The sequence below is a fragment of the Papaver somniferum genome, unplaced genomic scaffold (assembly GCF_003573695.1).
Source record: "Papaver somniferum cultivar HN1 unplaced genomic scaffold, ASM357369v1 unplaced-scaffold_133, whole genome shotgun sequence".
NCBI lineage: Eukaryota > Viridiplantae > Streptophyta > Magnoliopsida > Ranunculales > Papaveraceae > Papaver > Papaver somniferum.
In genome coordinates, this window is record NW_020622492.1 from 3,154,075 (window position 1) to 3,177,196 (window position 23,122).

The following is a 23,122-nucleotide window of genomic DNA, read 5'->3' on the forward strand; positions in this document are numbered from 1 at the left end:
GAATGACGCGATTGTCGTGATTGATTCTTATTTCCTTGACCAACTTTGACTGTAGAAGGATCAATCAAGGGCATGAATGACGAAAATATGGAAAGATATATTGATATATCTTAGTGGGTCTTCTTCCATTCTCATGTCTATTCTTTCAGTAATGAAATACCCCGATTTCTCTTGGTATATTTCAGTAATAAACATACAGTTAAACGCACACCGTCAATATAGTAATCACAAAATCAGGTGAAAGTTCCTTAAGTTGTACGCTAGAATCATCCTGATGGCAATCTCTTAAGTGCGGATCTTGATCGGCAAGAAGTTCTTGGTTAATATAATCACCGACGTACTGATCTTCATCAGCAGGAAGTTCTTGGTTAATTACTAATGCAAAAACAGCACAAATCATATCAGTGATCGCCTAGGCGCCCAGGCGCTAGGTCTGGCGCCTCACCTCGCGTAGCGCCTAATACAACATAGGTCTACGTCACTGCAAACTTCCCTGCCAAAGTAATGCATATGGTTGGTGTTATTTTTATCGGGGTTTAATCTTTTAAATGAAATATAAATTAATACATCTCGGAAATTCTTTAATTACCATGGTATTTGTTCGCAAAGGTGGATGATATAGCAATCAGCAATCACCACTGGTGACAAATCACTCTTAAACTAATTAGAATCAACCTGTTATATAAAATCTTCCGAAAGGGTGATTTTGAGTTTGCACCTGTTATATTTGATTTTTCGTTAGGCTGCTATTATTTAAAAATTTATACAATATTGAATATTACCATGCAAGTAGATCAAGATGGGGGTGTCCCTTAGGTTCTGTATAGGCAGTTATCACATCCGGCATTCCTGGCCAAATAATCCAGTGACTGGAGGCTAACACCACCATCCTTACGCCCGGGTAATCCAAGTCCCCAGCAAATGAACAATCATGTATCCGATAGTACCAATATGCATGACGATCTATGAATGATGTTCAGCAGCAAGTGGAGGCACTCTGACTGGCATGGCTACTTACTATTTTACATGTCCCATAATGAACAAAGGGATAAAATGAATAAAGATAGTATCAACATGTATAAAATATATGCATTTTACCCAAGCTTTTCCTCCTAAGTAATGAAAGGTTAGAGCTACGTTTTACACAGTTAAGAATTTTCTACCTCATGGTCAGTCGGTAATTTCCCATCCTTTTTTACAGTTTAGATAGGTCAAAACCTTCCAAACACAAATGACATAGGACCAGCTATCCAGCAGTACATACTCTTTCATAATATCAAGCGCTGTGATAAAACAGTCATAGATATATTCAAGTATTGCAATCCCCTCAAACATCGAACCCAAAAAAAAAAAAGTAAATGTAAAACAGGCTTGAACTCGTAATAAAATCCATTTATCAGCAGTGAAATCCATGTTTGGAGCTAAGTTTAATTGGTACTCTTAACATTGCCACTCTCCTTTCCTGCAATCACAACCCTCTTTCAATCAACGCAAGTAATTCATGTGCTTCCCTGCAATCTCAACAGCACCATTTCCTCCATCATCCTTTCTATACCCACTGACAGCAACCAATAGCTCAACTTCATAGCTCAATCTCAACTCGAAACCCCTTTAAACACGTCATCCCTCGATATCAATTATCGCCACTGATTCCATCTCTTCACATGGACAACCGAAACAGCTACGGTGAAAGAAACCATGCCGTTTGAATATCAGCAATTCACCAAACATGCTTGCAACAAATCAACCACAGATTTATTTTATTCAGTACACAAAAGATGTTCTTTTGAATAAAAATAGCACCTGCAATACAAAGCACAAAAAATCAACCCCAAACAAATATATCTATTCAGTACACCACTAAAATTTACTCCGTTCGTTTACCTCGTGTAGTTTAGCCCTGTAACTTTAAGAATGTACTTTTCCTGAATTTCTTCACCATGAACTCAAATTTCAATCAACTAAATAAAACCCACTACTTTAAACACTTAAAAATCAAAACTAATCTCTAAAAATTGGTTAAAGTTCAGATTTTGACAATAAAATTCAGAAACAAAATCCTGTGATGTTGAACTGTTATGGACAAATGAAAATCCAGTGAACTTGTATTAGTTAAAAGGAAAGTTCATGCTAAAAGTACTAATAATGCTTTTCGGTGGTGCTACAACAATGTAAGGCTAAAAAGAAAAGAATAGTTTCCGAACAACATATAGTTGAAAGTCTATCTGAACTTTCAACTGCAAAAGTAGATATCCAGTCAACAAAGAACATTATGAAAAAAAATTCCTTTGCTCGGTAATTCAAGCAAATCCAAATTCAAGGAAAGAGGCGAGAGATGAGGGCGGCGGAGAAGAGTGGCAACTTATTAGGGTTGAAGGGAAAACGGAGGCAGAGAAGAATTGAGGGTTTAGAAGAAAGTATGAGAAGCGAGACGGCATACGTATTTTTAGGTTTTAGGGTTAATTAGAGTTTAATTAGCTCTGTAAACAACGGATATATATATATGGTAAAACTCGTGTTTAATAAGTGTGGCCCCCTTTCATTCCCAGCTGTCCAGGTCAAATGAAATCCAGACGATACCGCGAGATGACCTTTTTCGGCCAATCCTGTCCGTTTAATGACTTTTTGATCAAGGAGTCAATTACCACGTCCTTTTGTAACTATGATGAGGAAGTTGAGTAACCCACGCGTAGGGCCTTAGCCTAATTTCAAACGGTTTAGAACCCATTGAAGTCTTCTAAGTTGAGGAGGGTTTCCTCCAAATCCCCAAATTGGGAACTTCTTTTATGCTGTAATTCGGAGTATTGTTTCTCTCTAATGAGATTTCAGAATCGTTAACAACTTTCACGCTACCTTCTCTCACACTTCATTCACTCCAGTGGTAAACTGCTGAAATAACAGGTAAATTTGAACAGAGTTTGCCTCATTTGCGTATGATATTCTGGTTTTCTATTTTATTATAAATGGATCTTGTCTCTCTAAATTGGTACCAAAATACTTGAGAACTTTTGGGTCTGTAACGAATGAAAAGCCACTTTTTAATTCTTGTTTATAAAGGGCTTTCAATGTTTTAAAATCATTTATCTTCAAACTTAAGGTTTTAGGTAGGTTTCAGGGTTTTATTTCTTGGTACCTACATTCTTCTTAATCGGTTTCTACTTTCTATCACAGGTACTTCCATATTGGTATCATAGTATATTTTACTTCCATCGTGGTTCCGTGTAACCAATTCGGAGTTAAAAATTGGGCAAAATAAAGTTCAAAGGAGCAGAGTTGAGCTATTTGAGTTTTTAGTCCTTATCTGTAGATTTATTGTAGTCAAAGTGGAGATTTTACAAGCATATTCAACTCAAAACCTGGATTGATTATGGAAACACCCTAGTGAAGGTTATCAAACACATTTAGTTCCGTATTTTTGTTTTGCTAAGACTTTTTTTTTTTTTTTTTGCTTAGTCTCTGATATCTGTTTTTATCTATTTATTTTTTAGGTCTCCAATATGTCTATGGTTTTGAATTTTCCTATCAAGAATTTGAAACATGCAGCTCCAAGTAAAATCGTGAAGGGTTTGGGTACAAGTTTGCTTATTGGCTATTTTGTCCAGGCTCACTTGAAACTGGTAACGCACTAACCTTTCAAGTAATATTTGTAGTTACTAGTTAGATGTACATTCTAGTGTTTGGATACTAATGGTTGATCCTTGGGTTTTTTCAGCAGCTATGTTTAACTTTTTCATCATTTCATTCATTTGTTCCTGAATATTATGAAGCCAGTTGTGGAAATTGGGGTTCACCGGAAGACAATAAAATAATGTCAAAGCACATCCTCTCTTTTTTTCGAACTTTTTTATAAGCTTGAATCTTTTAACTTTTTAAACCATTTTCGAGAACCTTATCCTCGTACAGGAATTAGTAATACAGACACTCCAAATTATGGGGGGTGGGGGGGGATTACTCTTCTTGCGTCTTATGAATGTTCATTTATGGGATTTTTTTCTACCAAAGAACTGTTGTCTGTTTAAACTTTTGATCTCCTCAATTGATAGTATATTGCAGATTATAAGTCTTTAAGACAAAAATATGTAGGAAGAAGATAAAGAGAGGAAGTGGTTTTGGAGGGATACAGTGCACATATCTAAATTCTAATGTTAGAAAAGTACTTAATCCAATCCAACCTTGAACGAATCACATTCATGTAGAAGGAAAATGCCATCCCTATAATCATGCTAATTTGTTCTACTATTGTTACTTGCTCATCTATTATCTTTTTTTAGTCTAATACTCCACTGTTTTTGTTTCAGGAGAAAAGGCTAACTGATTTAGAGTCTAAAGAAATGGTATTTCAATTTCCATCTCTTAATTTTGATTGATTTCCTTTGTTTTTCATTATATTTGCTTGATCAGTTCAACTGCTGGCTTGCCTTTTTTTGTCTTCTCTTTTTAACCTCTTTTATAATAAGAGGCCTGCTACCTACAAGCCCAGGTAGCTAGGCAACCACCCACCCCACCCAAAATGCTGACGAGTTTCAAACTCAGGTTGCTTGCATGCCTTTTTTCTTTTCTTTTCTGTGTTCTTTTTTTTTAATCCAAATTGAATCGATGACAGTTGGCACGATTCTTTCCAAACTCCTTTCTAGTTATTGCCATCTTAGAGTTGTTTTGTCTTTTTGGTTCATTTATACCAATTTCCCAATTTTGCTTCATATGTTGATAAGTTCAATGTCTATCAGCCATGTTTCTTATTTTAGCTTGCCAAATGATTTTTTTTTCTTCTTTTGAGAAAAACAAGAGGCAGATAAATGTAAAAACAAAAATAGGAAGTTTACAAGCCAGCCAACCATTAATTTAAGCTCCCTAAGTTAGAAACAGACATCTTCTAGCTAAACCGTCTGCTGCAAAGTTGGTCTCTCAAGACACATGAGAGTGAAATATTGGTAAATTTCCTTATTACCTCAGTCCACCTGTTTTTGAGATCCCTGGGTATATGATTCTTCAAGAATAGTTTTATTTTAATTTTTGAATCAGACACCTTCCAGACTTGACCCAATTCTTTGTGGCAGTCCACTTTCATCCTTAAAAACTAGTGCGTATTAAGATGTGGTGATTCCCAGACCAGCAAAGATGGTACCAAACTACCAAAGACTTCATCTCCTCATTCCAAATCAACATACCAGTCTTAACTCTCCCTGGATTTTTCCTTGAAGAGCCATCACAACTGATCTTCACACAGCCCATAGGAGGCGGATTTCACTTGCATTTAGTAATTAAAATACTGTCTGCAGACCTTAAACCTACCCCAAGGCTAGATAAGGCATTGAAGTCTGACATGTTCTTTGAAAACCTTTACACTACTGCCACTTCCTTTGAAAATATGTTTTTCAGCCTACCATCTAAAAAAATGCATAGATTTATAATTTTCTATGCAGTGGTTATTGTTGCTATGCATGCTACTTTCCATCATTCGTTTATGACACGGCTAGAGAACTTGGTCATTTTTTGAAGTACTAATATCAAAAGTGCCACTCCTAAAGCCAAATGTGATATGGACCCACACCCAAATGGATAAAGAGAAAGGGAATGACCAAAGTAAGTGATTCTTTCTTGCCATAATAGAGACAGCACCTGGAAAAATATTTCTGTTTGTCAACTTGTAATATGAGTAGCTTTGTAGTAGTGTCTAGTTAATACATGTGGGTTGTACTTACAAAAAGTTGTTCATCTTTCCTATTCAACTTCCATCAAGATGTTGAATCTGTTTCTTTTCCCTTTGCCTCGTAGGTGCTTCTTGAGAAGCTAAACAGAGATGCAGAGAAATTTGACTTCGAAGCACAGAGATGGGTAGATTTGGCCAAGGAGATTGTGGCGATTAGGAACTCCTCCGACCCCAATTTATAAATCATTTTGTTCACCTCTGAACAAAACCTCCTCAAAATCTTTTGTTAATGGTTTATTCATAGACGTATATATGTTTGACCAGGAGAACCACTAAAAAATAAAGGTACAACTAATTCTTTTTGGTGAACTTGGCAATTCCTTAGTTACAGTATACATGCGTTTACAGTTTGATCCATATTTTGTCAATGCTTAAGTACAACATGTAAGTAAATGTAAATACATCTGTAGTACATGCTTATAGACTAGTTAGCAAGGTTGTTAAATCGTGTTTCATATCTAAGAACCAAATCGGATGTTTTACCATTAATTGAAGATTCATTGTAAATCTCTGAATACATACACATATATATAAGTTTGATTATATGTTATTAGTATTATAGGTATAGATGATGCAGAATACATAACACAATCTAGCTTCCAGATCAATGGTTGGGCACTTGAGTTCGAATCTTGTGCTTGTTCTCGTGCGAGTCAAAATGTCTCCAAATTTTATTTTTAATAAAATCACTCGGAAAGCACAGATTCAGACGTGTTTGACTTATAAATCGACGTGGATCGTAAGAGTCACGGTAATCGGATTCATAACTGAGATTCGAATCGTTTGGGGCTTTATAAAAATCACTTGGAAAACACAGATTAAGACGTGTCTAACTTATAATCAATTTAGACGTGTCTAACTTATAAATCGTGAATAGTAAGTCACAATAATTTGATTCATAATTAAGATTCAAATCGGTTTGGGAAATTTTGTAGCTAATCGTATGATTTTAAAAACTATGCCACTTACCATTGGGAAAACTTCAGTTCCAATGTTCCATCGTACATAGCTGTGCCAGTAATAGGTCGGAAGTGGGAAGATACACGCCCTCTTTTGAATAAAAGGAAAAAATTGTGGAGCAAAAAGATATATATAGACTTTTCACTCGTTATCATGTACTCATCCAGCCGCAACTGCAGTATTGATACCTTATTTGTCCACTCCTTTCCATCCCTCCATACTTGATTAAGAATTAGTAAGCTTCTATTAAATACTGAGCGTTCATTAGAATCATTACAGACCGATTTTCCATGGTAAGCAATAACAAAGATAGGACCCTACAAAATAGATCTTTTTTGAGGTGCTCTACATTTCTGATGATTTTCCTTTTTTCCCATAACAGAACATTTGCATCAGTCCTCTGTTTCTACAATAAAATTTTACAGAGGGAAAAGGTAAATACTTTTTACAAAGTACAAAATAAGATTCATTCCTGCTTAGCTTCATTGCTAGGAGTTGATTTTCTGTTGTCGACATCATGCCGAGGAGTATTACGCACAACAAAGATTATGGTACCAATTAAGAGAGACGTGTGTGTGCGGGTTTTCAGCTTAGTCACAGCATTTCTTCTCGAAGTAAACATTAAAACGGCATTAGCATTCCATGAAATGAAACTATTTAGCAGAAGAAAAGGAGAAAACATCTTAAGTAATTAAGCTCATGAATAGTAATGGCTAACCTCTTCATTATCCGCCCCAGATCACTACTTTCGGTATCTTGCCCAGAATCCCTTTCTTCTTGAAGAAGATGATTCACTAATTTCGAGAGACCTAGTCGACTTCATACCAAGCGAGAAGTGTCTCCTTAAGAAAGGTCCCGCAAAGGAACTCCTCCTGCTGGAATAAGGTCCAGTGAATTTGGGGGATTTTCCTTCTCTTCTCCGTTGGTTAGACACCACCGAATCCCCCTCAACATCACTATCCATTACACGGTTTCTGGATATCCTGTTAAATCTTAACTTCAAGTCTACTTCTCTTGATGTTTTTCCAGAAATCTTCGCCACATGCTTCCCACCACCAATGCATATCGGGCAAGGTGGATCATACCTGTCATTCTGTGATGTCATGCTCTCTAAGCACTCGGCATGGAAAGCATGCCCGCAGATCAGGACAGCCACCACAGAGAGTTCAGTACTGCCCCATGATGATCTTTCTGCCAAAAGTTTGGAACAAACCCCGCATGCACGAAGATCAATGGAGGGAGAAGATAAAGGCTGGCTATCTGACCTTGTTAGTTTACCACGGCTAGAGCCCAAGGACTCACTGTCAAAAGACCACCTCTCTCTTTGAGAAGACGCCACAAGCTCAGAAAAGGTACGCATTGACCAACCATCCGAAGACCCACCATGGGAGCCCAATGTCAAGTCATTGCTACAGGTAGAAAGGACAAAGGACTGTCTTCCCTCAGATAGTGAGTTGTTATTTGGTGACTTAAATCCCCATATTCTGCTATCAGGGACTTCTCTCAAGAGCTGGTGTCCAGGAGAACGTCGGGCTCTCCTTGACGGGGTTGAGCTTGAAGTAGGTGGATGCCTGGAAGTGCATGAAATTTCTGACTTAGGAACTGTGAAAAGGGGGGTTGAAGGTACAGAGAAGGCAAGCTTCGAAGATGATGGATCTGCAACTGTCGGTGTTTCAGTTATATCCTTCACCTACAGAGAAAACACACAACTTTCAGTAAAGACAAACTAAAGAAATAAAGAAAAATTGTCCGCAGCAACTCTAAATGGTTCAAACTCACCTCAGTAGAGAAACTGCTTCTCAAGGATATCTCTGTTGCAAGCACATGGAAAGTAATCAGATATAACACTCAAATAGTGCAGACAGAAATCTTAATGGCCAGCAATTGATTTAGTTTGGAAGTCCTTTGATATCTTTATCTTTTAAAGGGAAAAGTTTCTTTAAGATCGAAAATACAAACAAGGGAAACTTGATAATTTCAACTACCACTTCAAAAATTGAAGAAAATAGTTAGTAACCATACATGGGAAATATCACCACTAACAGGCCATGAAGTCCTCCATCATCCATGCATTTTCCGAAAGTCTAGTTGAGTTTTAGTATTAGTGTAACATTAAACTGGCCAACAAAATTAATTAAGCAGGTAATCTCTGTTATTCATTATCACTTTGAGCTCTTAATCAGAAGCATCTAACACTAGAAAATCTCTGATGATATGCAAATTGATATTTGGATCACTTTTGTTGGTTTTCTTCTAACTGTACTTTTCTGCTTTCTTCTTTTACATAGAATTTGGTGAACTCACATCACTTTGTTAGTTAGTATAGATTATAATGTAGTAATGTACCCTTTGCTTCATGACAATGATGACATAATAGAAGTCATCAGCAGAAAGTAAAGGTGCAATTCAGATCCATAAGTACAAAAGGGATGAGATGTTTTTTTTTTAATAGGAAAGAAGATACATAAAGAACTTAAACTTTAATTTAAGTAACAGGAGTATTTCATGAGATCTCCAAACTCTTGAGCAGAGACTCGATCCGCTGACCTCCTGCTTGAGAGTCGGGCTCCTGGCCAACTGGGCTAGCCCCTGATGGATAAAGGGATGAGATGTGAATGGGTGCAATTAGTTAAGTCTACTATCTGAAGCTTGGAGTACTGACCCAAGCAGATCATCGTACATATCAACGCTTGGTGATTTTCGTCTCTCATTAAAACCTTCCTTACAAAAGACAGAATTAATAATGAAGAGGGGGAATACTCGGTAGCGCCAAATTATAAAAAATGGAACTATACTAAGGAGAAGAAAAACAGGGCATAGGGCACCACTAGACCAACAATCTAGATATGAAGTTCTTTTAGGGGCTAGGACGAAGACACAAATATCAACCCAATATGAGTGAAGGTGATAGATAAATGGCAGTCTAACATCTACAGAGAATATGCATTTAATAAAAGAAAAGGAATTTATAATGGCAAAGGCTTGCCTGAAGCAGGAGTAGCCAAATCCCCAGCAGCTCCTTCATGAGCTGGAGACTTTTGCCATGCAGGAGATTGTAAACTTTCCAAAGGACTTCCTCCATCTGATATATCATCTCTACTTACGTCCATTCGGCCCTTAATCTCCAAGCCAACATTGCCACTGTGTCCACGAGAATACTGACTGTGAATACTCCCTACTTCACCAGCCACGCGCCTTCTATTATCCCAGCGAAAACTCCATGATGGGGAATACCCACCACTCCTGTGATCACTGCTCGTTCCGTTTGGTGCACTCCTTTCTTTAATAGCAACACAACATGCCGATCCCATGATTTCTCATATAAACTCAAATAAATATCTATAGTGGTATCAAAAAATTCATATACTTGCTACGTCCTGTAGCTCAGAACTCACCGAACCCAACACCTCTCAAAATCCTCACGTCCCTTATTATGCAATACCAAAGATTCCTGGGCAAAACAAACACAGCACATCGACAACAAAAGATTAGTACATGACAACATGAGGAAACAGTTAAGACTCTCAAATATGGGCCGAATTGGAAGCAAGAATAAGACCAAGTTCAGATGATAAAACATGTTTTACACTTAAAAAATGTTCCACTCCTGCCACTGTAATTACATAACTCTAGAAGAGTACACTAGTGTTTTCTGTTAGATTTGATAATATCACCATTTAAACCCTTAGCTAATTCTTTTAAAGAGCTTACAGATGTCACCACCGTCCTACCAATGGATTCACAAATATAAACACTACCCATAACCCCCAAACTATCAACAGTAAATCCTAAACCCGAATAACAACTGAATCCACTAAGGGAAAAAGAAAATAATGCAACTAAAATTTCACATGATAGTTCATACTTCAACTAAGTCTTTTAATAACCCCAAATTTCATCAGCTCAATATAACAAGAATAAAATGAAAAATAGATATTTATCATACCTAACATCCAATCTCATTCACTTCAAATAATAAGCTTCCAATCAAGATCCCTAAAAACCACCAAAAGAACAAAACAAAACAAAACAAAACAAAACAATAGTAATAATAATGATCAGAACAAAATAGATCACTAATTTACCCGTAAACAATAACAGTCGTCGTATGTGCCTACCAAAAATATCTACCCAAAATTTCCCATTTCATCTAGGGTTTTCAACGTTTCAGTATAAAAGGAATACCAGTTTATTACGAAGAATAAAGAAAGCCCTAAGTTCATTTTTTCTTCTCCATATGAAAATGACGTGATAGAAAAAACCGTACCTTTTTTTTTTCCTTTCTTCTAGGGTTCGTTTAGTCTTCCACAGAAGAGCGAGAGAGAAAGAGAAGAAGGTTTTAAACTCCGTTTACTTTGTCTAATCGTTTCGCGGTAATATGGGTTTCATTAAGTGTTGACGGGTTAAGTTTCAGATTAGTTTTTATACGGCGTTTCTTCTTTTGATGGTAACTTATAGAGCACGCGGAGTGCGTAGTACGCCATCATTGCTTTGTTTTTTCCTTTTTTTCTTTAAGGTAGGTAGTTTATTTAAGTGAAAAATACTATAACCTCCATATATTATATGCGTTCGATATATATAGAAGCTCCACCAAATGGTTATTCATTGTCAACTCCATACTTTAGGAAAATGATATTAATAGGTCCAAAATATCAAATTTTCTTTCAGATCTGACCCATAATTATATATTATGTATTTTAGTATTGGCAAAATTACCCTTTATATACAGAAGGAATACCATCATATTTTTTTCATTTCTCTCTTCTCTTTCTCTCTCTTCTCCATTCTCTTCTCTCTCGGCTCCAGCGAAATAATTTCTAGGGTTACTTTTTTTGATTTTCATTTCCGTACTCTCTCTGATTTTCGATTGTAAATCAATGGATTTTAAGTTAATTAGCTGATTCGAAAAATTCAGGTAAGATTCGAGTTATTTTTCAGTTCCATTTTTCGAAAAAATCAAGTAAGATTTTAGTTCTGATCTAGTTTTGGTTTCTGTTTTGGTGATTTTATTCCGATCGGTAAAGAAGAAGAACGACTTGGTTCTTTTCTGATTCAATCAAGTGGTTTCAGTTGGTTCGATGCTACTTCAGGTAAGGTTTTCAATTTGATTCAATAGGTTTTTCTCATTACTAATTCTCTTTAGCTAGTTTTGATTGATTCTATTTAGATCGGAAGAGAAGAACAACATGATTTTTCTCGAATCAATCGATTCCTGTATTTCGAATCTAGGTACGTTTTGTAAGTTCTAGATCTGGCTTGACTTGTTCGAATTTTTTGATTCGTATGGGTAGTTTGAAACTTAGAAATTACTGTGCAAGTGTATGAGATGAGTTTTAGACTAGCAAGTTTGTGAATGTGATTAATGTTATTTCCTTGTGGTTAGTGCTTTTATAAACTACTGTGTGTATAATTTGTATATCGTATCTGGTTCTGGTCATGGTAAGAAGGAAGTGGTCAATGTGATTGAGTTTCTCATTTTGATGATGATATACAACATGTGTAACTTGCATCTACACATCCAAATTGCATGTGTAACTTGCGTCTATACATCCAAATTGCATGTGTAACTTGCCTCTACACATCCAATTAGCATGTGTAACTTGTCTCTAAACATCCATTATATATAATTTGTTAGTTAGTTTCGATTTTTTTTGGGTTTGTTTGGTTCTCTGTTATGTTATTTACTTCAATTCTAGAATCATCTGATTGCAGCTTCATTAGTTATCTCGAACTACAATAATGGGAGATAGCGAAACTCTAGTTACTCAGGCCTTTGCTGATATGGAGTACCCGTCTGGTGATTACAAGCATGTGGCCTCAGATGCCAATATAATTATGCATAAAGCACCTATTACCTCAGCTGAAGATGGTAGTAAACTACAGATATTACCCAAGAAAACTGGCAAGCTGGAACAACTAATCACGACGCGAATGGAAACATTCAATATGCATCTGGAGAGGCTGCTAACGAGCAACCGTTGGAGGCTGATTCTGGTATGTTTCTCATTTTCTTTTCATTACCTGAGATTTCTATTCTCTCAATAATCCTTTGTTCATTCACATACCTTCGTGCAAGTACATTCTGTTGGAAATTGTTATCTAGGTTTCTGCGAAACTTGTGTGACATGAAATGAGAAAATATAACTATTAAATTATAGGCATTAGACGAGGAAAAATGATATCATGTGGTTGCTGTGAGGATACTGCTGGTTAATGATTTTATCATGTCTAACGTTTCAGCGGTTTCCTAAGTCATCGCAAATTACCTAACATTTCAGCAGTTTCTATTGCAGAAAAGCGACTATGGAGCGTAGTCAAGTCCACATCATTAGACTTTAATGCTTGGACCTGTTGATGGTGGTCTTTAGTTCAAGGGATAAAAACGTAAACCCTGATGTTGATGGTGGTTTTTAGCTTTGGGTTAAAATCGTAAAACTGTACATCTGACATGATGTCACTATGACCATTAGCACATTTATTGAATCAATCAGCATGCCTATGTAAGAATTACCAGGGTACCTTTTTTTTATATACATGTGTCATGTTCCACAGCAGAACCCATAGCATTGACTGACATCATCTGTGCCAAACCCTAATTCTCATGCTAGCGTGCCAATGGCAAACCATGCCAGCCACGTCTCCGCGCCAAGGCATGCCAACCATGCCATCTGCACCACCGTGCCAATGGAAAACCATGTCAGCCACGTCTCCGCGCTAAGGCATGCCAACCATGCCAGCCGCACCACCGTTCCAATGGAAAACCATGCCAGCCACGTCTCCGCGCCAAGGCAAGCCAACCATGCCAGCCGCACCACCGTGCCAATGGAAATCCATGCCAGCCACGTCTCCGCAGGCATGCTAACCATGCCAGCCACGTCTCTGCGCCGAGGCATGCCAACCATGCCAGCCGCACCACCGTGCCAATGGAAAACCATGCCAGCCACGTCTCTGTGCCAATGGCAAACCATGCCAGCCACGTCTCCGCGCCAAGGCATGCTAACCATGCCAGCCGCACCACCGTGCCAATGGTGAACCATGCCGGCCACGACTCCGCGCCAAGGCATGCCAACCATGCCAGCCGTACCAAATGCGCCAATGGCATGCCGTGCCAGCCGCATCTCTACGCCAAGGCATGCCAACCATGCCAGCCGCGACACCGTGCCAATGGTAAACCATGCCATCCATGTTCCCATGCCAAAGCCATGTCGGCCCCGCTACATGCCGCTGGCTGCCAAAACGAAGGGTTGCAACAATCAACGGCCACCCTTCCATTTGAGACGAAGATCTTAGCCGTCCAAGGTCACCAACCAACGCATGGTAACCTTTGGCACAACGCCAAAACCCTAGTTTTGGCCGCGCCTAAACCACGCCAAGGCATGCCGACCATGCCACATGTGCCAATGGCATGCCGTGCCATCCACCTTGCCGCGCCTAAACCATTCCATGCCGGCCTTTCCTTTACGGCTGCTAAAACGAAGGGTTGCAACAATCAACGGCCACCCTTCCATCTGAGATGCAGATCTTAGCCGTCCAAGGTCACCAACCAACGCATGGTAACCTTTGGCCCAACGCCAAAACCCTAGTTTTGGCCGCGCCTAAACCGCGCCAAGGCATGCCGACCATGCCACGTGTGCCAATGACATGCCGTTCCAGCCACCTTGCCGCGCCTAAACTATGCCATGCCGACCTTTCCTTTACGGCTGCCAAAACGAAGGGTTGCAACAATCAACGACCACCCTTCCATCTGAGACACAGATCTTAGTCGTCCAAGGTCACCAACCAACGCATGGTAACCTTTGGCACAACTCCAAAACCCTAGTTTTGGCCGCGCCTAAATCGCGCCAAGGCATGCCGACCATGCCACGTGTGCCAATGGCATGCCGTGCCAGCCACCTTGCCGCGCCTAAACCATTCCATGCCGGCCTTTCCTTTACGGCTGCTAAAAAGAAGGGTTGCAACAATCAACGTCCACCCTTCCATCTGAGACGCAGATCTTAGCCGTCTAAGGTCACCAACCAACGCATGGTAACCTTTGGCCCAATGCCAAAACCCTAGTTTTGGCCGTGCCTAAACCGCACCAAGGCATGCCGACCATGCCACATGTGCTAATGGCATGCTATGCTAGCCACCTTGCCGCGCCTAAACCATGCCATGCCGGCCTTTCCTTTGTGGCTTCCAAAACGAAGGGTTGGAACAATCGACATCCACCCTTTCATCTGAGATACGGATCTTAGCCGTCCAAGGTCACCAAACAACGCATGGTAACCTTTGGCCCAACGCCAAAACCCTAGTTTTTGCCGCGCCTAAACCACGCCAAGGCATGCCAACCATGCCACATGTGCCAAAGGCATGCCGCGCCAACCACACCTCCGCGCCAAGGCATGCCAACCATGCAAGCCGCACTGCCATGCCAAAATCCTGGCTTGGCCACGCCTAATCATATCAAAGTCATGCCAGCCATGCTTTCATATCGCTGGCTACCAAGCGAAGGGTTGCAATAATCAATGGCTACCCTTCCTCTCAAGATGCAAAATCTCGACCGTCGAAGGTCTCCACCGAGCCGGAAAGTCTCCCTAGCTCAACTTGCCAAACAACAACAACATGCTACATGTTTTCCACAGAAACACTCGAGACATCAACACATATCACAAACTGGGTTACAGCGTGAGACGTACATTACGCCCGTTACAAGACAGTTTCATAAGGATGAGGCGGTTAGTAAATAAAGGGAGTAATGGTGAAACGCTTTCCTTCATTATGGAACATCATTTCCAGGCGTTACCGGTTACCACCTCCTCCCATTTACTCATCCGTTTTCCATTTCTTACGAGACCAGAGTACGTTTCACTTCGACTTGAATAAATAGGTCTTACCTATTTCCACCAAAAAACAAGTTCTGGTCAGGAGCGTACAACACTCAGAAAATATTTGTTAGCTTTCCCATATGTTAGCTTACGCTTTCTGATACAAGTCAAACAACTACTCTTCCAGAACCAACTATTCTGGTCTCAACACTCTCTTCGCTTCCCTCCCCAAAACCAACCCTTCTCCTTCTCTTTGTGTCCAAAGCAAGTCTGTAACATCCATTTATTGGTTTAGGACGGATTTGTACAGATTGATCTCTCGAATATAAAGTACTTCTTTGCAGTATATTGTTTAGGGTTTAGACTCGTTTCTCACTCACTCACGCGAAATTACCGAAATCAGCAGAAACCGTTTTCCTCCTCAAACAATTGGCGACCACAGTGGGAGATCAATCTCTCGGTTGCAATATCGATTTCCAATTTCCGATATCACCTTTTACTTACAACTTCAATATGGTGGAACTCAGATCCGGATCAGCTGCAAACTCCGAGAACACCAACGCAGAATTTGTCCCTGGCGTTAACACTACTTCCAGCGGCATCACTACACCACTACTAATCCCAGCAGCACCGAAAGCACTCCTTCAGGTGTAACACCACCAATCACCAGGGCCAGAGCCGCTGCCGCCTCTAATGTTCCTGCGCAACTTGCTAATCCTGGCAGCACCAAAAGCGCTCCTTTAGGCGTTACGCTGCCAGTCACCAGGGCCAGAGCTGCCGCTACCGCTCCTAATGCTTCGTCAAGCATGGCACCTCCAACCGCCACTAAGACTCCAATTACCCCACCAACGGGACGAGAAAAAGGAGGAACCAGAGGAAGCCGACCCTATATCACCATCGTTGATTTGATGGAATGACAGGAGGTTCTCGCTAGAGCCCAGACGTACATGGACTCAACGCAGAAAGAAGTAATCTTCTTTCTCAAAGCCCTGACAGAGCGGCTACCACAAGAGTCACGCCCTCCAGAGCCGATGAGAAACGCCTCCAACACCCCCGGCGTCAGCACCTCGGCAGAACGCATCTCCGCGGACGAAGAGATTCGTGCCAGAACCCCATTGGAAATAAATCAACCGTCCAATTTTGTCACACGAGAGGATCTGGAGCAACTTCTTCGGAATCGAATCAAGAGTGATCAAATAGACATGCATCAACATCAACCCACTTACCCACCTGAAATACAAATAATTCCTCTTCCAAGAGGATACTCCTCTCCTCAATTCACCATGTACGACGACATCGGAAATGCACGTGAGCATATCTCCCGATTCCTGGAGTCCCTAGGGGAACACGAATACAATCACGTTCTTCGTCTGAGGGAGTTTTCTAAATCGCTTACCAGAAGAGCATACACGTGGTACAACATCATCGCGCCAAACAGCAACCCCAACTGGGGTGACATGGTTACCGTATTTTACAAGAAGTACTTCTTTGTGTATGAAGAAGTTACCTTCTCGGACCTAGGAAGGATGTACCAACGGGACAACGAACTTCCAAATGATTTTGTCAAGAGATTCAGGGTTCAAGCACTAGACTGTCATGACCCAAACGTGACCGAGCAACAGTTGGTGAATTCATGCATCAACGGTATAGCTCCCATTTACCGCGCCTTGCTAGAAAACCTGCATTTCCATACATTCTTTGAACTCCATGAAGCTTCCAAGTGATCAACAACGACAGCATCAGCATTATTAGAAAGAGCTAGACCAACCAGAGCCGAAGACATGTGCGAAACTCGCGGGAATAGACATCTCATAAACAAGCAATACAACGCCGGTCCCTCCTCTGTGAGCGTAGGAAAAGAGGGAGGAAAAAGGAAGGCCCCAGTTGCAGACCAGTAGCCTAAACGCGAAGCACCATCACGACGAGTAACTCCGCCACGGAAGGCCGCCGCTAAAGCTCTCATGCGTCATCACGAAGCTGAAGGAAATTCTCTGGATTTTCCATTTCCCATTGAGGAGGTGATCGAACTTTTAGAAGCATGGATTCAAGATGATGTTATCATATTACCATCTCCCAGACGCCCACCGACCGAGGCCGAGATGACAAACCCCAAATACTGCCACTACTACAGATTTGTTCATCACCCAACCAGTGATTGCAATAGACTAAAGCATGTCTTCAAAGAAAAGATAGAAGCATAGGAACTTCAGCTGGGGAACGAGGGAGTACATCGAGATCCACTTCCAGTGAGAAATTGTGGAGTCTCTGGGGACTCCGTACACGAGATTGTACAATCCGTGATGCACCATGTATGTGAAATTCTCTACTTTTCCAAGGTGCATCGTCAAGATATCTTCACGGCTCTCAATCGTGTCGTGTCGGGCAAACAGATTTTTCCTACTACGGAAGCCGCGCCAAGAGCCTAAGCTCTCTCAGGAAGCGGAACTGAAAAGAACAACTGGGGATTGATGACCACGTCCTATTTATGAGGTATTGAATTCAGAAACACACTAATCAACGTGGCCTCTGACTTCAATATTGTTACCTTCAAGACTCTGAAAGCTACGGGATTTTTGAAACAAGAGGCTACCCATTCCCCATCTGTGATTAAGAACCCGTAAGGGGAATCCTTGAACGCGTACGGCTACATTAACCTCTAGATCAAGATGGGAGATGCTATAATGCATAGCAAGTTCCACATTGTCAAAGAACTAGATTACGACATGATATTGGGGCACTTGTGGGTACTCGACAACAAGGCGAAACTGGGAACATCCCCTCTACCGATGTCAACGCCCGAAAGAATGTCCAACAAGCCGTCCCATCTGCTGCCGTATCAACGATTTACCAATGGAACTCGGTCACCTGGAGAAAACCCGTTGGCACTAACTCATAGATTCCAAACGAAAGTAAGTTTGGCCGAACGATCTTCTCTACAACCAGTCATTTCTTCTCTTATCCCGTCATGGGGACTCAGTGCGATTATCTGCGCGGACGCTGTTAAGAGATGTGAGTGGGGCGCTGGGCCATTCAAACGCTTTGCTAAGAATTTGGAAGCTGCAATCGAAACCGACAAGACCAAGATTCAAGCGGTTACACAACACCCGAACTCGTTTTAAATCGGAGATATGGTGGTCAAAGCAACCTCGTTTCAAGTCAGAAAGATGACGGTGAAGATAGCTGTTCTGATCGATTTATCCAAGGAAAAATAAGACGAGCCATATCTGGTGGCGTACGTCCTTCTGGGGGTTATTGCAAGCTCATCAACACAGACAAGCTGGGGGGTGTGATAGTTCACTCGCGGTGGCTCAAGCCTTTCAATCCCTAAAAACGTTGTACTACTTTCTCTTCCAGCACTCTACCTTTAGTATTTTCTTCAGCAATTTCTCTTTCCACTCGATATTTGTATCCCCCGAGATGAATGCACCGCTTGCATTCTTCATTAGGGTTTCGTTTTTTTGTTTAAAAGCATACCTTTCCTTCCAAATGAGTTTTCTGAATCTCAGAAGAAAAAACATATACCAAACAAATCTCAAACCATTGAGAAACCATTAACCATCAGATCACAACCAGAAATACCTTATTCAATTATCCAAAGCTATGAAGGAAAAAATATACAGACATGGAAAGTCGAACAACCCATTCTAATGGAATAATTGGGTTTTTCAAATGAGACTTTTTATTCAAAGATGGAAACCGCAAGCGGGATGCTAATTGGAGAAACCCTAACTTCGCCACAAATACAAGGAAGGTAAAAATGAGTCTACTAAGCATCAGGACGACTAAGCAACAAATAGAAATAGTAAAAAAGGAGAAGCTAGTCATCGAAATCTAATGCGTAACGCCTCGGTCAGAGGTCTTTCAAACACTTTCCCCAACAATCTCTCGTGCAACAAAGATTCCATCCGAAAGCCGCATCAGCAATAGCAACCTCGACATTCCACCCGGAAGTCGTCTTAGCAGCAACAACATCCGCCTCTTTACCGACATCCGCCTCAACAACCGACCCAGCATATTCCACCATGACTCCCCCAATGTTACCGACAACAGTTTCGTTGTCTACTCCGAAAGCTGTTTCAATTTCACTAACCGCAGCATCATCATCTTCCTCGGAAGTCTTCTCAGCGACCTTTCGAGGATAATTTCCCGATTTATTTACACCAGAATCAAGGGTTATGACACCGTCCTGGACAGGGGAGCTACGTTGATTTTCCCCTAAAAGTTTCACAAACTCGGTCTTTCGTCGTTTAAACTGAGAAGCAAAATGTCCCGCCCTAGCAGTGGGCCGTGAAGAAGTTTTGTTGCACCAAAGCCTCTCAATGCACTAGGATGCTTCGCCGCCTTCCCGTTCTTCCTCCAAAGGTATGTCCCAAATAATTTCGCCAGCTTCACCGAACAGAGATTCAATTCTATTTAATGCCTCCCCATGAGAAGAAAACTGGCTTTCACCGATTCCAAAGTTTCTCCCTGAAGAGTTGGAGGTACGTCTTTCACTGGAAGATCCCATTATGCGCTACAAAACCAGAGAAGAGGGGTAAGTTTTCACCCTGTCTATACCAGCAACCTGCATAAGAAAGAGGACAAAATGGGAAACCAGGAGAAAACACGAGACGATACATGTAGAGAGGATAGGCACAATTTCAGGACGACCTGCGCGAATGAAGGATTCAAGATCATCTCTTATATCCAGCAGAGCGATGAGGTCCCGAAAAGGAAAGCCTTCTACAAGCCGCGAATTGAGGCGTGACATCAGATTCTAATGGAACCATTTTCTACCAGCAAATATAAGGAAATGCCTGGCCATGCGAGATAAATTAGGGTTTGGTGAGAAAAACGTGGAAGTACATGTTTAAGACACACTTGCCCGCGTTGTTACTTCTCTGCCGCTAACACCGAGACTTGAAAACAAAACCGACAAGGTGACATGAGGAGAAGAAGTAACGCCCCCTTTCTATGGTCATAACACTTTCGGAGTTTGAATAAGGAAAGGACTACCTATTTGAGTCAAGTAAGGAAAAGAGGCAATCGGGCCCGCGAAGACAATCCACCATCGTGACAAGCCGTCGCGCCATGCTTGCCTCGCCAAACCGCGCCATGCCTTTCCCCACCGTGCCGCACCATGCCTTGCTACGTCAAGATATCGACCAAGCCCATTCCCACACTCGCGCCGTACTAAGTCCAAGCCAATGCAATGCCTGCGGCCCCCTTCCAAACCGCATCAACGCCAACAACTCGCCAAGCCAGCGTCTCAGTGTTCCCTAACCCAGCCAAGATGACGCATGACCAGACTAAGCCGGCGATCTTCATCTCACCACTTCACGGTATGTACCACCGATTTAATCTATGTAAGGCTGCCAAACACAAGAATCATGAAATCTCCTTACCTCTCGGAAAAGGTTAGTCGGACCTTCTTGACCATATTTTCACGACTTGTCGCTTCGATTTTTATCCTCGCCTGTTACCATCTTACGCTTACCTCGCAACAATGCTCCTGTTCCGAGCTAAGCAAGGGACTTAACGTTGATGGTGTTATTTAGATTAGGGTTAAAATCGTAAAATTGTACATCTAACATAATGTCACTATGAACATTAGCACATTTATTGAATCAATCATCATGCCTATGTAAGAATTACTAGGGTACCTTTTTTTATATACATGTGTCATGTTCCACGGCAGAACCCTTAGCATTGACTGACATCATCTGTGCCAAACCCTAATTCTCATGCTACCGTGCCAATGGAAAACCATGCCATCCACGTCTCCGCGCCAAGGCATGCCAACCATGCCAGCCGCACCACCGTGCCAATGGAAAACCATGCCAACCACGTCTCTGCACCAAGGCATGCCAACCATGCCAGCCGCACCACCGTGCCAATGGAAAACCATGCCAGCCACGTCTCTGCGCCGAGGCATGCCAACCATGCCAGTTGCATAACCGTGCCAATGGCAAACAATGCAAGCCACGTCTCTGCGCCAAGGCATGCCAACCATGCCAGCCGCACCATCATGCCAATGGCAAACCATTCCATCCACGTTTCCATGCCAAGGCATGCCAACCATGCCAGCCGCACCACCGTGCCAATGGAAAACCATGCCATCCACGTGTATGTGCCAATGGAAAACCATGTCAGCCACTTCCCCGCGCCAATGCATGTTAACCATGCCAGCTGCACCACCGTGCCAATGGCGAACCATGCCATCCATGACTCCGCGCCAAGGCATGCCAACCATGCCAGCCGTACCACATGCGCCAATAGCAACCATGCCAGCCATGTCTCCGCGCCGAGGCATGCCAACCATGCCAGCCGCATCACCGTGCCAATGGCAAACCATGCCATCCACGTCTCTGCGCCAAGGCATGCCAGCCACGTCTCCGCGCCAAGGCATGCCAACCATGCCAGCCGCACCACCCTGCCAATGGTAAACCATGCCAGGCACGTCTCTGTGCCAATGGAAAACCATGTCAGCCACGTCTCCTCGCCAAGGCACGCTAACCATGCCAGCCGCATCTCTGCGCCAAGGCATGCCAACCATGCCAGCCGCGACACTGTGCCAATGGAAAACCATGCCAGCCACGTACCCATGCCAAAGCCATTCTGGCCCCGCTACATGTCGCTGGCTGCCAAAATGAAGGGTTGCAGCAATCAACGGAGACCCTTCCATCTGAGACGCAGATCTTATCCGTCCAAGGTCACCAACCAACGCATGGTAACCTTTGGCCCAACGCCAAAACCCTAGTTTTGGCCGCGCCTAAACCGCGCCAAGGCATGCAGACCATGCCACGTGTGCCAATGACATGCCGTTCCAGCCACCTTGCCGCGCCTAAACTATGCCATGCCGACCTTTCCTTTACGACTGCCAAAACGAAGGGTTGCAACAATCAACGACCACCCTTCCATCTGAGACACAGATCTTAGTCGTCCAAGGTCACCAACCAACGCATGGTAACCTTTGGCACAACTCCAAAACCCTAGTTTTGGCCGCGCCTAAACCGCGCCAAGGCATGCCGACCATGCCACGTGTGCCAATGGCATGCCGTGCCAGCCACCTTGCCGCGCCTAAACCATGCCATGCCGGCCTTTCCTTTACGGCTTCCAAAATGAAGGGTTGCAACAATCAACGGCCTCCCTTCCATGTGAGACGCAGATCTTAGCCGTCCAAGGTCACCAACCAACGCATGGTAACATTTGGCCCAAGGCCAAAATGAAGGGTTGCAACACTAGAAATTTCATGACAGCTTCAGCCGCAACTCTTCTGGAAAACCTGCATTCCACTTCTTGTTCACAACTGCATACATCTCCAGTCCACCAACATCTACTTGTTCAAGTCCACCAATTTCACTGCCTCACATCGAACCACCAGTGCCATAGCCTGCCTAGACATTGCATCAACAACTCGCACATTGCAGCCCATTCCTGCAGTGTTCATCTACTTGCAATTCCATCTCCAACCCATTCTGTATTTCAACTCGACTGGAACACCAGATTCAATCCACAATCACCAGCTCCTCCTACTGATTTCTACTGCATCTTCTTACTGCACAAACCCCCTTGTAATCTTGGTATCAAAGTTGTTGTAGTATAAATTTAAACAAACCCATTATTAAATTCGCTTCCAACTGTCGAACCTCTATCAATTGCAGATGTA

At 42.1% G+C, this 23,122-nt stretch overlaps 1 protein-coding gene and 1 long non-coding RNA gene across 4 annotated transcripts; both read right to left on the bottom strand.

Annotated features, from left to right (window-relative positions):
* Positions 1 to 1,026: 1,026 nt before the first annotated feature.
* On the bottom strand, positions 1,027 to 2,418 carry LOC113333479. Its single transcript, XR_003352038.1, has 2 exons — positions 1,885 to 2,418; positions 1,027 to 1,803 (listed from the first exon to the last, which is right to left on the bottom strand). It is a non-coding gene; the product is annotated as an uncharacterized LOC113333479 (long non-coding RNA).
* Positions 2,419 to 6,891: 4,473 nt separating this feature from the next.
* Positions 6,892 to 11,063, bottom strand: LOC113333654. 3 transcript variants are annotated; one of them, XM_026580077.1, is made up of 7 exons: positions 10,938 to 11,063; positions 10,617 to 10,666; positions 10,066 to 10,121; positions 9,657 to 9,950; positions 8,450 to 8,481; positions 7,389 to 8,360; positions 6,892 to 7,275 (listed from the first exon to the last, which is right to left on the bottom strand). In XM_026580077.1, the coding sequence occupies exons 2-6, from the start codon at positions 10,631 to 10,633 to the stop codon at positions 7,413 to 7,415; spliced, it is 1,347 nt and encodes a 448-aa protein (XP_026435862.1). In that variant the 5' UTR covers positions 10,634 to 10,666; positions 10,938 to 11,063; the 3' UTR covers positions 6,892 to 7,275; positions 7,389 to 7,412. The 3 variants fall into 3 exon arrangements, with proteins under 3 accessions (XP_026435862.1, XP_026435863.1, XP_026435861.1); XM_026580078.1 differs by lacking the exon at positions 10,938 to 11,063 and adding an exon at positions 10,789 to 10,824; XM_026580076.1 differs by lacking the exon at positions 10,938 to 11,063 and having other exon boundaries at positions 10,617 to 10,931.
* Positions 11,064 to 23,122: the final 12,059 nt, after the last annotated feature.

Coding starts and splice junctions, on each gene's coding strand:
- LOC113333654 (XM_026580077.1), bottom strand. Junction 9,951..10,065: donor TTTGAGAGGTGTTGGGTTCG/GTGAGTTCTGAG, acceptor TTGCTATTAAAG/AAAGGAGTGCACCAAACGGA. Junction 8,361..8,449: donor GAAGCAGTTTCTCTACTGAG/GTGAGTTTGAAC, acceptor TTTTCTCTGTAG/GTGAAGGATATAACTGAAAC.